The sequence below is a fragment of the Meles meles genome, chromosome 4 (assembly GCF_922984935.1).
Source record: "Meles meles chromosome 4, mMelMel3.1 paternal haplotype, whole genome shotgun sequence".
Taxonomy (NCBI): domain Eukaryota; kingdom Metazoa; phylum Chordata; class Mammalia; order Carnivora; family Mustelidae; genus Meles; species Meles meles.
Genome location: NC_060069.1, coordinates 56,410,797 through 56,428,539, shown reverse-complemented (window position 1 = coordinate 56,428,539; position 17,743 = coordinate 56,410,797). Strand labels below are relative to the sequence as shown.

The following is a 17,743-nucleotide window of genomic DNA, read 5'->3' as shown; positions in this document are numbered from 1 at the left end:
GTCTGTGAGGTCTCTGATTAAATCAATATTGTCCAGGAGAATACCTCTTATTTCATTTGTCCTTCTCACCTAGTACGTCATCTTACTTTATTCCCCTTCTACTCATAAAAGTCCAATTTACGGTTCCAGAGATTTCCTGATTTCTTCACTGGTCACTTAAAAGTTGTTAACATTTTACCAACTAAGTGGTCAAACAAATTAATACCTGAATTCTTAAAGTTCACAAACTGAGTCCCTGCCCTACAGAAGAATAGTGTCATAGGGACATTAGTAGAAGGAAGGGGAAAATGAAGTGTGGTAAATCAGAGGGAGAGACGAACCAAGAGAGACTATGGACTCCGGGAAAAAAATTGAGGGTTTTAGAGAGGAGGAGGATGGGGAGATGGGTTAGCCCAGTGAAGGGTATTAAGGAGGGCACATATTGCATGGAGCACTGGGTGTTGCATGCAAACAATGAATCATGGAACACTACATCAAAAACTAATGGTGACTAACATAACATAAAAATAAATAAATAAACATGGGTTGTGAAATAATAATAAAAAAGAATAGTGTCATAGGGAAGACAGACATTAAGCAGATTGCAGCAAAAAATTACACAATTACCAGTGTGCAAAGTACTTGGAGAGGTATGGGACACTGTGAGAATACTTAATGGGGAGTGTGCAGAATTACTTGGACAGCACTCGGCACTTGTTTGAGGCACCAGCAAAGGCTCAAGAAAGAGTGAAAGAGAGGGAGATAGAAAAAGAGGGGGAGCCTGAGCACATGCAGGGCAGTATTCGTGAGAGAGAGAACGAGGGAGATAATTTGAATGAGAAGAAAATCTAGAAAGAAGTTCTGAATACGTATACATTTTGTTGTATGTCATTTACAAAAAAAAAAGTAAACATTTCACACTTTTATTTTGTGTTTGAATTCATATTTAGCTGTGTTGGGGGAGCCAACAAAATCTTCCAAGTGCTTAGGGTTTATATAAATGTTGCCAGCTCTACAAGGGAGCCTAACCTCTGAAGGGTAACTTTTACATTAAGATTTAAATGATGAAGAATTAGGTGAGTAAGAAGAAGGTAGAAGATATCAGAAGGGATTTTCAGATGGTACATGCAGCATGTGAAATGACTCAAGGTGGCTGAGAGCACAGTCTTGACCCCATTCATCTATTTCCTCTCCTCTTTAGGGAGTCATGTCTTAAGGCAGACTCAATCGGATGCTGTCATATATGCACAAGGGAAGGTCTTCTTGCCATTGGAGCCATTGGACATTAACCGCAAGTGGGCAATCACAATAACATACAGGATTCAGTTTGGTCCAGCTTTATTTAAATGACAGACAATTTCAAATACATACTATGTGCCAGGCCTTAGGTTAAGCACTGGAGATACCCAAGGATTTCTGCCCCTCTAGGTTATTGTGAATCTACTGCAGGATCTCAGCTCTCTCCAGCCCAGATCTTCCTCTTATCTGATTCCCTGAGAAATGTGGCTTCTCCTAGTTACACTTCGTTTCTGTCCCAGCATCCCATCTCCCATAATCCCAAACCAACCCAGTTCCTGTCTTCGGTCCATCCCAGCGCCTTTCTGCTTGGCCAGTCTGAACACTAAGGAAACAACAGGCTTTTTGCCTTTATGAGAATTTCTTAAACTCTTCCTTCCAATAGTCATGAGCTATTACCAAAATCAGATGTTCAAGCTAGTGCTTTCGGCAAGTAGCCACCTTCATCCTGTCTCCCATACAGAAGTTTGTTTGAACTAGCATTTTTCAGTGCTCAACTTCCAAACCATCCTACTAGTTGCAATCTTAATGAACATCGTTCTTGATTTCACTTTGACTCAGCATGTTTTCTTCTCGCTCACTTTTTTCCCCAGTTCATACACTGCCTTACCTAGCTTCAGTTTTTGCTCACTGAATGTTTACTCATTGCTTCCAGTCAATCTGCTACTCAGACAATTTAACATTCATAGTCACTGGAAGATGGTGAAAATACATATGGAATTACTATGGAGCTAAAGGAAATCACATAATCTTCAGATTAAATTATTTGGAATCCATTGTCTCATCTTAAAACTTACCTTCATGGGAAAAACAAACAAACAGGGGTGCCTGGGTGGCACAGTCAGGTGAGGTGATTCTTGGTTCTGGCTCAGGTTGTGATCTCAGGGCCTGAGATGAAGCCTGACCCATGTTGGGCTCTGTGCTCAGCACAGAATCCATTTAGGATTCTCTCTCTCTCTCTCTCTCTGCTCCTCCCCACCCCCCCAAATATAAAAATTTAAAAAACCCCAAAACTAAGATTTATGATTTATAATAATAATAGTTATGTCATATTTTCCTTTATCCCTTTTATTCAGAAAAGATTGAAGATGTCTCATGAAATACATACAGTACAATAAGATGTTAAGGAAGTGGAGTAACTAACCAAAGGGAAACTAGGAGTAGACAAGTAAGAACTCAGGGCAAAAGTAATTTCCAAAATGTACAGTGTAGAGTCTGGTACTTGCTATACGGAAGCCTCCAAATTTTTAAAGTACCAACACATGATGGAAGGAAGCACATTCTATTACATAATCCAAATACGCAGATTATAAAACAAACTAGTTGCTCAAGAGAAAAACAGTCATTTGCGGTAATGAATTTCTGCAGCCTCTTGTCAAGACAACACAATGAGCAACATTCTCACCTGCACTTCCACGGTAAAAATAGTTGTCGGATTCCTCAGGCTGCATCTCTGTGGTCCCTAGACTCCAGCTGTTCACACGGCCCTAAACTGCAGGTCAGTGAAAGTAATCACGGAGGAGCCCAAACCAGACTTCCCAGAAACAGATTTCGATCATTTTTCTTTTAAAGACAAAATTTAGATCACCCAAAGAGTGAATGGTTTTCAGGAAATCGTCCACTAACACTACCTCTGTCCACTGAGCATTTCTGATCATATCTGCAAAGAACACAGATGCTCTGGCAATTTAGGGCATATTCAATTCCCATTAGTACTCAGCAGAACTGGGGATAGGATTAACATTGTTTTATAAACGTTTAAGGACTAAGCCAAGATTTTCCTTAGAAAACAACTGTGGATCTATTCTAATACAGATAAAAGGGCAAATGCCAAGATTCTGCTGTTGAAACCACCTGTGATGGTTTAGCCTACAAAATCTATGAAGCAGCTATCACCAGAAACTTACCTCTGCAGTCAATTTTCCCCATTTTTTTTTTTTATCGTGGTAAGAGCAACACATAGTCTATCACCTTAGCCATTTTAAGTGTACAGTTTAGTAGTATTAAATATATTCATAATGTTGTACAACCATCACCAACATCCATCTTCATAACCCTTTTCATCTTCAAAAAAAATTTTTTTTTTTACTCCTTTCACTAAAACTCTGTACCCATTAAACAAGACATTCCCTCTCCCCTCTTGCCAGCCCTTGGAAACCACCATTCTACCTTCTCTGAGTCTGACCTAATGCAGTCATTTTAATCAGGAAGAAAAGCATTCATAAAATATCTAACATCAAGCTGTGAAGTTTGCCTGTGATATCCAGAAGTTAAAACACTACAAAAACCAATGCCTGTAGATGGCTAAATAATTTGGTTATGTGGCAAAAGTAATCAAAAGTTGGTTAGGTTTGGAGACTGTTAATTAACAACAGCAGCTTTGGTGTTGCTGCTGCTGATCTGAGACCATCACTCTTTTTGTCAATAATTCAATCACAGGCGCTTGTCTGAGTGTCTCCCCTATTATGACAAGGAAAACTAAGTCCAAAAGTTCATTTTTCTGCAATTTTTTTTTACAAGAGAAGTGACAGAACACTGCATCTAGTTAACACAAAAGTAGTATTGAGTTATGAAAGGGCAACTTAAAAATAAGGAAGAAAGGGGGTGCCTGGCTGGTTTAGTCGGTTAAGCAGCTGACTCTTGATTTCGACTCAGGTCATGATCTCAGGATCCTGGGATCCAGCCCCATCCTCAGAAGGGAGTCTGCTTGAGATTCTCTCTCTCTCAATCTCCGACCGCTCCACCCCTCCCCTAATTCTCTCCCTCTCTTTCTCAAAATAAATAAATAAATCTTTTTAAAAATAAGGAAGAAAAAAACAGGACACATTTGTTTTGCATGCTTGAGCTTTTCAAGAAAGGTCATTTTTATGGATCCTAACTCTCACCATGGTTTTGAGATTCGGTTCTATATAAGCATAAATAGCCAAAAATTAAAACTCTATTTATATAACTTAGTGTACAACCGATACTGGTTTTGAGAAATTTTCAAGAAAAGTGGCAAATATGTAATGTGATATTGTTCCTGATGAATTTCGTCTTAAGGCGATAAATATATAATCCTGGTCAGTACTGGAAAAGTTTGCCTGAAGTCTGTTTTCCTTCTGGCTGAAGTCTGGTTTAGAAATTCTGGAATGATAACTAACCAGATAATTATCAGAAGTGATAATCACTTTTCAAGTGGAATAGTGTGTAATGCACTAGATTTGTGATTTTGAGAAAAATGGAAAGTGCCCTTTTTAAAAATGAGGGATTCTAGGGCCCCTCTGATGGCTCCCATTGCTGAAGAAATAATTAAGGCATTAAGGCAAAAGACAGGCAAGGCTTAATGTCCTCCAGTCAGACTGACCCTTGAAGAGTTCTGAGAGGCACACAACAGAGAGTACCCTGAGTCCAAGCAACAGTGACCACTGGTCTTAACTGCAGAGCCTGGGATCTACTGAAATCATTCATTATGCTCCACTTTATATTACTTTGATATACCTGAAGTAGGTATTTTTTTCCTTAACTACTCATTTACTGATATTATTTATTTAACAGACATATATTGAGTACCTTTAAGACACCTTAAGTACCAAAATGAATGAGCCAGGAATTTTGAGCTTAGCAAGCTCATAGCCTGTGCTTTCCATTCATAGTTCAAGATGTTCTAATCAAGAAAAATATCCCCCTTTGTTTTGTCCCTGTTATACCTGTTACACCAAACCAGGAGATATATTTTTTTTCCCCTGGGATTAAACATACCTCACAAGTATAAGTAGCACAGAATTATATTAACAGGTTGACTTAAGAAAAAGAACCCTATTTACCATTAATTCAGTGACTGTTTGATGCTGGCAAGCGTACTCTCTTGAAAGGTCTGTCACTTGGAATGACTGAAGTCTCAGGTTTCCTTGTCTGTCACCAGAGCACAACTTCCTACAACATGCTTTATTTACTTCTGGCTCTTTGCCAGTCCAGCACTTTTGAACTCAATGTTTCACTCTAGCAATAATTTCATATCTCACCTTTCTTCTCTCTCCCATCTATCACATATAGTATCTATGGAATAGCATTCTGATTTCATCCCATCATTTCCTTGCTCAGAAAGTTCCGGGAATTGCCTACCTCCTGTAAGCTCTTGTGACTAATTGGAAACTCTTTCCATGCTATGCCTATCCTTACTCACCCAACTCCACCTCTTAGTTACTACCTATCACTCTTATTAGTCGCACCTCAAACACCTTGAGTTTTCTCCACTCTCTAAGTACTTGCTCCTGCAGTTATTTATCTGATTACCCTCTATAACTTCTCTTTCCAACTAGGTTGCAAACTCCATCCAGTGAGAAAGGGTCACCTTAAATTTCCATTTGTGTCTTCTCTGTTTTAGGCAGTTGTTTGCATGCATTTGGTGCTCAATACTCAAGAAACAACCGTGAAATGAATAAATTACCACTAACTCGAAACACATTTTCTTTCTTTTACAGCTGGTGCCTACCTTAAGTCTTGTTAGTCCCATGTCGATGCTTTTTTTTTTTTTTTAAAGATTTTATTTATTTATTTGACAGAGTTCACAAGTAGGCAGAGAGGCAGGCAGAGAGAGAAAGGGGGAAGCAGGCTCCCTGCTGAGCAGAGAGCCCAATGCGGCCTAGATCCCAGGACTCTGAGATCATGACCTGAGTCGAAATCAGCTCAGGACTCTGAGCTGAAGACAGAGGCTTAACCCACTGAGCCACCCAGGCGCCCCTGTCAATGCTTTTTTAAACCTTTCCAGGTACAGCCAATAGGAAGAAATTTTTTATATTATGACCTGGTATGCCTGTGTGTCTGTACAAAAGTTTCACAAAACAATACATATTACACTGTGCAATATATTCTGATGTTTTTTGTTCTATTTTAAAAATACCAATTATGACACACTAAATTGATTTCATTACTACTAATGGGTTATAATCTCTGGTATAAAAATACTCTGTGCTCCTTGGATTAATATGAAGTAACATAATATTGCTCTTGACAAGTGCTTTGAGAACAAAATAGCGCTTTGAGTGTTCTGTTCCTGACAGTCTGACCTACAATTAGGATCTTTTCAGTTATCCTGAGATCACTTTTCCCCACATCCCACAATAGCATTTAGAATCAAGTCCTCATCCCACTTCTATCTTTTGAAATTTAGGGCACAGTTAAATAATAATGCACAAAAGTATCCTCTTGATGTCTACATCTTATGTTGTCTTGATAAATGTTAGTGGCATATAAATAAAAATTTCCAGGCCTAATTTTAATCAGACCACTTGCAGATGAAAAGTAGTTTCGCTAAGCAGGTACAGGTATGATCATATTTTTTGTTTCTTTACGCAGCTTAAGATCATGAGCTTTGTTGCTAGACCATCCAGGATCTGAATCCCAGCTTTGCAAAGTTACTTAAGCTGAGCAAGTTTACTTAACCTGAGCCTCCACTTCTGTACCCATACATTGGAAATAATCATTTCCGTTTCAAAGGGTAGAGGAGGGTTTAAATTAGACCATGCAAGTAAAGAGCTTAGTACAGGGCCTGGGACGCACAAGTGCTCCATGAATGGTAGTAATATTTTATTACTATAACAATAAGTAAATATATCTCAAACTTCCTTTTAGGGTCAGAAAGCAAGGTTCAATCATAAGAACAAAAGTGAGACTACTTTTTTCTTTAAATATCTAGCTAATTTCTGTACTCGGGTTATTTATAAGATAAAATTCCACTGCTAGTTTTATAGATCATAAATATCCCTAAGGAAAGGATCTATTTGTGGCACTAGATAATCATTACAGAATATGGAATGTTTATTCAAACTAAAAGATTATGTATATATGCAATAACTTGCTTGGTCATTTACTCTCATTTCTGTCTTCTCTTATTTTAAAAAGATTTGTTTCAACCACAACAATCACCTGTATGTTGGTGAAGTGTTCTTTAATTCAGCAAAAATACTGCACATGAAACATAACACTCAAGATGTAGGTGGGGCTGCTTTTGAACAATAAGGAGATGTACAGCTTCGTGTCAGCCTTCCGAGTCAAAGCCTTGTTCTAGTTGTTTTTTTACATTCCTCCTTACATTATTGAAGCACACCGTTATCTTACATAGGTCTTGCTACTTCTACAGTGGTTTTGATTGCAGGAGTTCGACAGTTAACTTACCTTCCCATACAAAACATTGCCCCCCCCCCCCCTTCCGCCAACCTGTTCAATTTAGCGCAGCAAAACAGAGTATCTCATCCATTCTCCGCGAAATGGTGGTCTAGACTAGGTCAGGCACAGGGCAGTTGCAACCCTTCTCGAAATTACTTTGAGGCAGTAATCAAGATTCCCCTAGCTCCAGCTCAGTCATTTGCTTAAGAAGAGGGCTGGGTTATGCATTGAAAAAAAGACTTTGACAATCTAATTGAACCCACCTGGACCTCTGGGGATTAATTTTCAGTCACTACACTCGAGAATGTGCGTATGCGTGTTGGGGGACCGGGAGACCAAAGAAAGCAGACAGCGACAGACCTGCAACAGGAGGTAGAAACAGAGGAGTCGGCAAGAGGCTGCAGACTCCGGAAACAGACACGATTTAATCCCATCCCTGAATCGGGAAGAAAGGGGGACAGAAGGAAGAAGCCGCATTCGTGAGGCCGCACCTGGCCAGGCCGGCCCCGCCCACCGGGCTGACCCCAGGCTCCAGACCGCTGCTGGGCACGCCGGGCCCCTCGGGCCACACAGCCACTTTCGTCACGTCCGGGGGCGGGCCGGGGCGCCGGGGGCGGGCCCGGGTGGGGCTGGGGGGCCGGGCTGGGCGGGGGTGGGGTTGTGGTGGTGCTTCGGGTGACAACGGTCAATAATGAAGGTGGCTGCGGCGCGGCGGCAGGCTCAGCTGCGCCGGGCGGGGGCGGCGCCGGGGCCGCGCCTGTAGGACCTCGGAGCCGGCGCGGCGAGATGGGGACCCGGCGCGGGGAGTGAGGTGGCTGCGGCGGCGAGTGGAACTTCAGCCAGAGGGGCAATCCCGCTTCCCCCTCTGGCTCGTCAGCTTCCACCTGCAGCCCCTCGGCCCCCGCGTCCCGCGGGACCGGGACGGCGACAGCGGGGGCATGTGGCGCTGGGTCCGGCAGCAGCTGGTAAGTGCCTTCTCTCCTCCCGGACGTCCGTCGCCGCGCGGCCTGTCGGGCCCGGGCGGTGGGGAAGGGCCGGCTGCTCCGAGCCGCGAGGCCGGGGCGCGGGCGCCGGGCTAGGCCGCGGCGGAGGCGAGCGCGGGGCCCGAGCTGGAAAGCCCCGCACAGCGCCCGCACCAGTCTCGCCTCCGACCCCGGGACGCGGAGGCCGGCGGGAGGCGGCTGCTTCCTGCCCGCGCTTCTGAGGTTTCCTCGGTTCTCGCCGCTCCTGGGTGCCACGGCCGCAGGCGGGGGTCCCGAGCGGGCTCGGCGTCCGCCCTGAGGAAACAGGGCGAGGGAACGGAAAGGGAGTAGGTGCCGGGGAGAGACGAGAGGCTTCTGTTTCCTGCTCCTACAATTTGGGACACGTTTGAGGGAACGTGAAGGGGAGGACTTCTCTTCAGCTCCCTCTTGTCGCTGTTTTCAGTTAGGTGTCACGATTCAGTGTTGGCGTTAGTTATCAAGGAGGGGCGTACCTTCTCTAATGTAGCCCCTCGCCTCGACAGAAATTTTGCTCAAGCCGTAGGTGAGGGAAAGAGAAAATATTCCAACACCCCGTCTGCTTTCGGAAAAGAGGTGTACGGAAGTTACGAAGGACTGTTTTTCTCCTCTTACTTTGTCCTCACCCTACCTCACCCCAAGTCAAACTTTTGAATTGTGAACCTTACTTTTTCCCGTTCTCTCAAGGCAGTTTGAACGACACAGGTTTGGAACGAGTGGTTAACTTCTCAGTTTTACTGGAACATCTGGAGAAAAAAAAAATCTTAGGGTGATTTAAGGCATATAAAAAGCGCCACCTTTCTTAGAATTAATTCAGAGAGAAAACTCTTTCCTGCCTCCTGGCAACTACAGCCCAGAAAATACAGCACTAAGGCGACAGTGACAATGAGGACAGAAATTGTTCCTGGCTGAAGAAGCCTAAACCTTATCTCTGTGATGAGGTCTTTTGCTGGTTGCTGGTTAATTTCTAAATCGCATTAATTAATGCTTCTACAGTTCAGTGTTCTCATTTACTGATTCAAAAGGCAATGCAGCAAAAACGACTTTGGGGGCACTATAAAGATTTTGTGGGTTTGAAGCATTTATACCTCTTTTTCCCTGCTCTAGAACAACATTTTAATGTTAATTCTGTTTCAGAGCCAGCCTTCTGTTAATTCATTTTGGAAAGGGCATCACTCAGAAAAAAAATCTTATAAATAAAACTGGAACTGCCTGCCTCTCAAGCAGATGTTGGCTTCCTATTTTTAGCTAATTGTAAATTCAGGTATTCCATATATATATATATATATATATATATATATATATATATATATATATATATGCCTTATTAGGAAACTAAGCTAATGATGTCATTATGATACTATACTGTAATACCTTGGCCTTGTTGCAATAACCCATAGCACAACTTGACTCTGAAAGTTATTTATTACAGGTCTGATCTCATGCTTTTGATTTACCAGTCTCCATGTAAAAAAGATTTATCTAATGCTGTTTTTGTGTGGTAGGAAGATCATTCTAAAGTGGCTTTCGTAAAGCTTTTCCTAGTAGATTAAGACACTGCTTCTAAGTGTTAGGTATTTCTGTTAACCTGAATAAAATTTCTGGGTTGTGTAACCACTCTCATCTTCAAGACAGGCAATCTGGTAATGTTTTTTAAAACGGATTCAAATGAACACAACTGAAAGGAAGGGCAGGAAGTGGTATGGTTATTTTACAAGACACCTGCCTTACTGAGTGATTAACAAGTTGAACAACTTGCTGTGCATAAAAAATGCTATCTCTGACATTTAGTTGCTCACCTCACTGGTTTTACTTTTAAGTTATCAGATCTTCTAAGTATGTAATCAGATCTGAGCCAATGTTAAGACTTTGTATCTCTGATTAAGTTTGTACAGTCACTTAAATTATATATTATGGATAGTGAATACATGGAGTAATGAAAGTATATTTGCTATCTCCGGCATAAACAGCTGTTTTAGTTACTACACCAGGAATTATTCAACTCAAAGTGTAGTTTAGAGTATACTTCCATTTGCTCAATGGATTTTGTTACCATGTCTTTTAACCATAGGTTCATTCTAAAAATTCAGTTAAGTGGGACAAATCTGTGGAAATTAAATTGCAGAGACAGGTTTTTTTTTTAATTATAAATATATATATATATATAAATATATATATTCATTATATGAATCCTGATTTTCAACAACTTAGATTGTCTTGCCAAAAATAAGTTTCCTGTCATGTTACAAAAGTAGTTCCCACACCGTAGTAATTTATAACTTAAGAAAACTTTGACTCCTTATCTCCACAAAGTATTTTCTTTTTTTTTTTTTTAAGATTTTATTTATTTATTTGACAGAGACACAAAGAGGAAACACCAGCAGGGAGAGTGGGAGAGAGAAAAGCAGGCTCCTTGCTAAGCTCCTTGCTAAGCCTGATACTGGGCTCCAGTTGGGGCTCCAAGCAGGATTCTATCCCAGGACCCTGGGATCATGACCCAAGCTGAAGGCAGCTGCTTAACCAAGAGTCACCCAGGCGCCCCAAGTATTTTCATTTCTTGACACGATGAGAGAACTCAAAGAAGGTTGCTGTTTTCCAACTTGGGAAAGTTTTCCAACTTTTTCTTTTGTTCTTTCTTTGTTTTTTGGCTCAAAGTGCTAAGGTTAGTTTACACTAAGAAAATTCTAAGCAAAATTTCGTACCATGTTTCTGGTACAATTAGTATTCATAGTATACTCATTTCTGACAGCATATTATGTGTATTAATCCCTTAGAGATGACAGCACCTTGATTATAATAGTATTAATGCTATTAGCTACTCACTGTATTCTAACGTTTGGATTTGTATGGTAGCCATTAACTAAACACGTTAGCTATTTAAATTAAAATTCAATTAATTAAATTAAAAATTCATGTGCTTATTAGCTATTATATTGGACAGTTCAGAGTAGAACACTTTCATTTTCACATAAAATTCTGTTGGACAGCACTTCTTTAGACTTTTTTTTTTTTTTTTTTTTTTAAATAGGCTCCACGCTAGGCTTGGGCTCGACCTCACAACCCTGAGATCAAGAATAGGATGCTTAACCAGCTAAGCTACCTAGGTGCCCCACATTAGATTTTTAAATGAAAGCCTTTGCTAATTTTTACTTTAGTTGACGTGTGATATTTCTTTACAGGACAAAGTAATGCTGTGCTTTTAAAGCACTGTGCGCAGACATTATAATGCTAAATACTGGAGATACAAATGTAGGCCTTATTCATCTCTATATGTTCAGTGTCTCACTATACTTGACATAGAGTAGACACTGGGTACATGTATGCTGAATAAATGAGTAGGTAAGGAAAGAAAGAATGAATCCATAGTGTTGCTTCTGTGTTTAGAGATAAAATGACAACATTCGAGATTGACCCCTCCAGAAAAAAACTAGAAAAGTACTGTAATTTTACAAAAATACAACTTAATCTTGTCATTCCAGGATACTCTTTCTTTGTTCTGTAAAGTAGTGCCTTCAGATTTGTATTGGCAATAGTGAAATGGCTGGTGAGATTGTCTTGTGATTCACTGAGAAAAATGGCAAGCTCTTAAACTCTTTCAACTTTCTGTTCTCTCACACTTACCAAACTTGTTGATATCTGTATTTAACTCTTCCCTTTCCACCTGTCACAAAAAAAACAAAAACAAAACAGGTGACTATCCTCTTTTCCAAACTAACCGGTCCACTTGTGCTCTTAATCTTGTTCTTTCATTCTACTCTCCACACTCCCTATCAGTTATCTATAGTATGTTTACCCTAGTCTTGTCCTTCAATATGTGAACATGTTCAACTCTCCCTCTACTATTTTACTTTGTCCTATACTCTTAACTGTCAAATTCTTTCCAGTTTTCTAGAAAATAGATCTGTCCTATATAATTGTGCTTTCCAGTACACTTGAAATGTGGCTATTTGAATCAAGGTACTCTTTTTTTTTAAGATTTTTTATTTATTTATTTGACAGAGAGATCACAAGTAGGCAGAGAGGGAGGGGGAAGCAGGCTCCCTGCTGAGCAGAGAGCCCCATGTGGGGCTCAATCCCAGGACCCTGAGATCATGACCTGAGCTGAAGGCAGTGGCCCAACTCACTGAGCCACCCAGATGCCCCAAATCAAGATATTCTTAAACACAAAATACAGGATTTCAAAAACAGTATAAAAATAATGTAAAATATCTCCATTTTTCTGTTGGTTTCATGTTAATATTTAAGCTATATTGGGTGAAGTAAAATATTTCAATTAGTTTTTCCTGTTTTGTTTTTATTTATTTTTCTAATGTGGTTACTAAAAATTTTTAAATTGTATATGTGGCTTGCATTTGTGACACATGTTATATTTCTGTTAGTGCTTCTGGGTAATATTAAAAGCGTGTTCCGTGTTTCTATATAGCACACAGTATAAGTCTAGATATCTCACTCACTGGACTGTAAATATCTTAGGGCAGAGACATATCTTGTTCATCTTTATATCCCTTGTACTCAAGACAGCAGCGGCCCATTCATTGTGTATACCCACCCACCAAATATTGGTTGAATTAATGAATGACTATCATATTTATTTCAGCATCAGTTTAGGAGTACCTGTATTCTTTGCCTTTCTCTCAAGAGTAGGAAAAGGAGGCACAGACCTGTGGTAGTAGTATTTCGTGGAGCTAAGTAAGTTTTTCGTTTTTTTTTTTTTAAAGATTTTATTTATTTATTTGACAGAGAAAGATCACAAGTAGGTAGAGGGGCAGGCAGAGAGAGGGAGGGAAGCAGGCCCCTGCTGAGCAGAGCCCAATGCGGGACTCGATCCCAGGACCCCAAGATTGTGACCTGAGCTGAAGGCAGCAGCTTAACCCACTGAGCCACCCAGGCGCCCCAAGCTAAGTAAGTTTTAACCTCAGGAATTAATGTTTAAGAAACCAGATCTTTGAATATTTGCTTCTTTTATCTTTATCTTTAGACACATATTCTTAGATACCCACTTTTTCATTTAATAGGAAGGTCAGGCATTAGAGGAATCCCAAGTATTCCAGAAGCACTGAAGTAGGGACCTTGCTTAGATCCTCCAAAAGAACCTTATGGCTGCTATTATTGTCATTAAATATCCCTTCAATCCCTGCAGTCTGTTTTCAACAGAGCAGCCACAGTGATCTTATTAAAAACACAAGTTGGATCATGTAATTCTGCGCTTAAAACCTTCTAAGGATTTGCTTTCTTGCTCAGAGTAAAAAACAAAGTCTTTGCTTGATCTGTATCTCTGTATGCACACTCTCCCTGCTTTGACCCGCCAAACCACTTCTCATCTCCCATCACTCTTCCTTCACTTTGCTTTACCCGCAGTGGCTGCCTTGCAATTCATCAGAAGTGTCAGATGTACTTCAATCTCAGGATCTTTCCCCTGTCTGTTACCTGTGCCTGGAATGCCACCCTCCCAACTCCCCCATTCCCTTATCTGCTGGTTCCTTTACTCCCCTCAAGTCTTTATTCAATTGTTACTTATGCAGTAAGGCCTTTTCTGGACATTCAATATAAAACTGTAACCCTCCCCAGTACTTCCCTATCCCCCTCACCTGTTTTTTATTTCTCTAAGTAGTTAACACTATTTAACATACTCTACAATTTAGTTGTCTCCTTTATCTCATGAAGGCAAGGATTTTTGTCTAGTTTTAGTTCTCCATATGACAAGAACTGTTCCTCATTTATTTCCTTTTTATTTACTCATTCACTTGAACATTTTCTGAACACCTAATTTGTGATAACATGTTGCTAGGTTCTCAAACTACAAAATAAGGAAACACTGGGGCGCCTGGGTGGCTCAGTGGATTAAGCCGCTGCCTTCGGCTCAGGTCATGATCTCAGGGTCCTGGGATCGAGCCCCGCATCGGGCTCTCTGCTCCGCGGGGAGCCTGCTTCCTCCTCTCTCTCTGCCTGCCTCTCTGCCTACTTGTGACCTCTCTCTCTGTCAAATAAATAAATAAAATCTTAAAAAAAAAAATAAGGAAACACTTTCCTACTCAGTCTTCTAAGAGTCTCTTCTTCCCAAATGGGTATTTGGATTCTTGTCATTTTTTCCTATTACAAAAAATGTTGCAGTGGCTATTATTTATGTTTATGGGGTTTTTTTTAATTATTACAGAAACACTTAGAAGTGGAATTGCGGTAACAGGGTGTGTACATTATAACTATTACATGTATTGCCAAATTATTTTCCAGAATATGAGAGTTCCCCTTTCCCTACCTCTTGGTCAACACTTTGTACTGTCAGACTTGAAATTTACCAGTCTGGATGAGTGTGAATTGTATTTTATTTTGTTTTTATTTGCATTTTCCTGATTGCTAATGAGATTCAAGTGTCCTGTATTTCATTCATATGACTAGATTGCTCATTTTTCTATTGAATAGTTTGTCTTTTCCCTATTCTTTCTATAGTCTATATTCTAATTCTTTGTTGTGGTTGTAAAAATTTTCTTCCAGTTCATCCCTCGTATGTATTTAACTTTGTTGATAGTGTCTTTTTTTTGATAGAGAAGTTTCAAATTTATTTGTAGATAAATTTATTAAGAGTAGTGATTTTGTTTTTTTATTAGTTTTTTAGATATTCCTTTCCTGTGATCATAGAGCTATTTTTCTAGTGTTTTCTTCAAAGTGTCTTAAAATTTAGTTTTTCAACATTTAGGTCTCTAGTATATCTAGAATTGAATTTTATTTATGGAATTTACTTTTTCCCATATGGAAAGTTATTTGTCTCAGTACTTTTTCTTGAATGAGCTACCTTTTCCCCACTAATGGGTGTTGTTTGCTTTCTCTGTTATATATCAGCATTCTCTTTCATATATCATGTTTGCTTCCTAAATTCCCTATTTAGTTTCATTTACCTATTGATCTGGTGCACCAATAATGCACTTTTTTTTTTTCTTCAAAGATTTTATTTATTTATTTAACAGAGAGATCACAAGTAGGCAGAGAGGCAGGCAGAGAGAAAGAGAGAGAGGGAAGCAGACTCCCTGCTGAGCAGAGAGCCTGATGTGGGGATCGATCCCAGGACCCTGAGATCATGATCTGAGCTGAAGGCAGAGGTTTAACCCCCTGAGCCACCCAGGCACCCCTAATGCACTATCTTTTTAATTAAGTTTTAAATTTTAATTCCAGCATAGTTAACATACAGTGTTACATTAATTTCAAGTGTACAATATAGCAATTCGGCAGTTCTATACATTATTCATTGCTTATCATGATAAGTGTACTCTTAATCCCTTTCACATATTTTACCCATCCTCCCACCCATCATCAGTTTGTTCTCTATAGTTGAGTTTGTTTCTTAGTTAGGCTCATTCTCCTTTTTTTCCCTTTACTCATTTGTTCTGTTTCTAAAACGAGATCATACAGTATTTGTCTTCCTATCACTGGCTTATTTCGCTTAGCATTATACTTGCTAATATTATACTTGCATTATATTTGTTGCACATGGCAAGATTTCATTCTTTTTATGGCTGAGTGATATTACGTTGTATATATGTACATTTTCTTTATCCATTTATCTATTGATGGACACTTGGGCTGCTTCCATAATTTGGCTTTTGTAAATAATACTGTTACAAACATAAGGGTGCATGTATCCTTGAATTAGAGTTTTTGCATTTGGGGGGTAAATACCCAGTAGTACAATTACTGGATTGTAAGATAGTTCCATTTTTAACTTTTTGAGGAATCTTCATACTGTTTTCCATAGTGGGTTCCCCAGTTTGCACTCCTACCAACAGCGCACAAGGGTTCCTATTTCTTCATATCCTCTGCCAACACCTGTTGTTTCTTGTGTTTTTGATTTTAGCCATTCTTGATAGCTGTGAGGTGATACCACATTGAAGTTTTGATTTGCAGCTGATTTGCAGCTCTATGATGTTGACAAGTGATGTTGAGCATCTTTTCATGTATCTGTTGACCATCTGTATTCTTTGGAGAAACTATTCATGTTTTCTGCCCATTTTTTAATTTGATCATTTGTTTTATGGGTGTCGAGTTGTATAAGGTCTTTATACACTTTGGATACTAAACCTTTAACGGATATGTCATTTGCAAATATGTTCTCCCATTCAGTAGGTTGTCTTTTAGTTTTGTCAGTTGTTTCCTTTGGTATGCAGAAGCTTTTCATTTTGTTGGGGTTCCAATAGTTTATTTTTGCTTTTATTTTCCTTGCCTTTGGAGACATACCTAGGAAAAAGCTGCTACTTCCAATGTTGGAGAAATCACTGCCTTTTCTCTCTTCTAGGATGTTTATAGTTTCAGGTGTCACATATAGGTCCTTAATTCATTTTTTTTTTTTTAAGATTTATTTATTTGACAGATAGAGATCACAAGTAGCAGAGAGGCAGGCAGAGAGAAAGAGAGGAGGAAGCAGGCTCCCAGCTAAGCAGAGAGCCCGATGCGGGGCTCGATCCCAGGACCATGACCTGAGCTGAAGGCAGAGGCTTTAACCCGCTGAGCCACCCAGGCGCCCCCTTAATTCATTTTTTATTTTATCTTTGTGTGTGGTATAAGCCAGTGGTCCAGTTTCATTCTTTCGCACATAACCATCTGTTTCTCCCAACACCATTTGTTGAAGATGCTGTCTTTTCTCCATTGCATTTTCTTTCCTCCTTTGTCAAAGATTAATTGACCATATTAACAGGTCTGTTTCTGGACTTTGTATTCCATTGATCAATGGGCCTATTTTTGTGCCAGTTCAGTACTGTTTTGATAACTGCAGCTTTGTAGTATAACTTGAAATCTGGAATTGTGATACCTCTAGCTTTGTTTTTCTTTTTCAAGATTGTTTTGGAGGTTTAGTCTTCTGTGGTTCCATATAAATTTTAGGATTATTTGTTCTAGTTCTGTGAAAAATGTTGGTATTTTGATGGGAGTACATTAAATCTGTAGGTTGTTTTGGGTACTATGGACATTTTAACCATATTTGTGCTTCCAATACATGAGCATGGGCTATTTTCCCACTTGTTTTTGTTGTCTTCAATATCCTTCATCAGTGTTTTATAGTTTTCAAAGTAGGCCTTCACCTCTTTGATGAAGTTTATTCCTCGGTATCTTACTAACTTTGGTGCAGTTGTAAATGGGATTACTTTCTTAATTTCTCTTTCTGTTGCTTCATTTTCAGTGTTTAAAAATACCATGAATTTCTGTAAGTTGATTTTATATCCTGTGATCTTACTGAATTCATTTATCAGATCTAGTACTTTTTTGGTGCAGTCTTTAGGGTTTTCTGTGTATAATATAATGTCTTCTCCAAATAGTGAAAAGTTTTACTTTCTTTACTG

The 17,743-nt window shown here is 39.6% G+C and overlaps 1 protein-coding gene across 1 annotated transcript in view; it reads left to right on the top strand.

Annotated features, from left to right (window-relative positions):
• Window positions 1–8,102: 8,102 nt before the first annotated feature.
• Window positions 8,103–17,743, top strand: part of ATP11B (ATPase phospholipid transporting 11B (putative)) — a 117,285-nt gene continuing 107,644 nt past the window's right edge. The window contains exon 1 of the mRNA XM_046001867.1: window positions 8,103–8,387. Within this exon, the coding sequence (XP_045857823.1) occupies window positions 8,361–8,387 (27 nt within the window). The 5' untranslated portion in view covers window positions 8,103–8,360. The remainder of the gene's footprint in view (window positions 8,388–17,743) is intronic.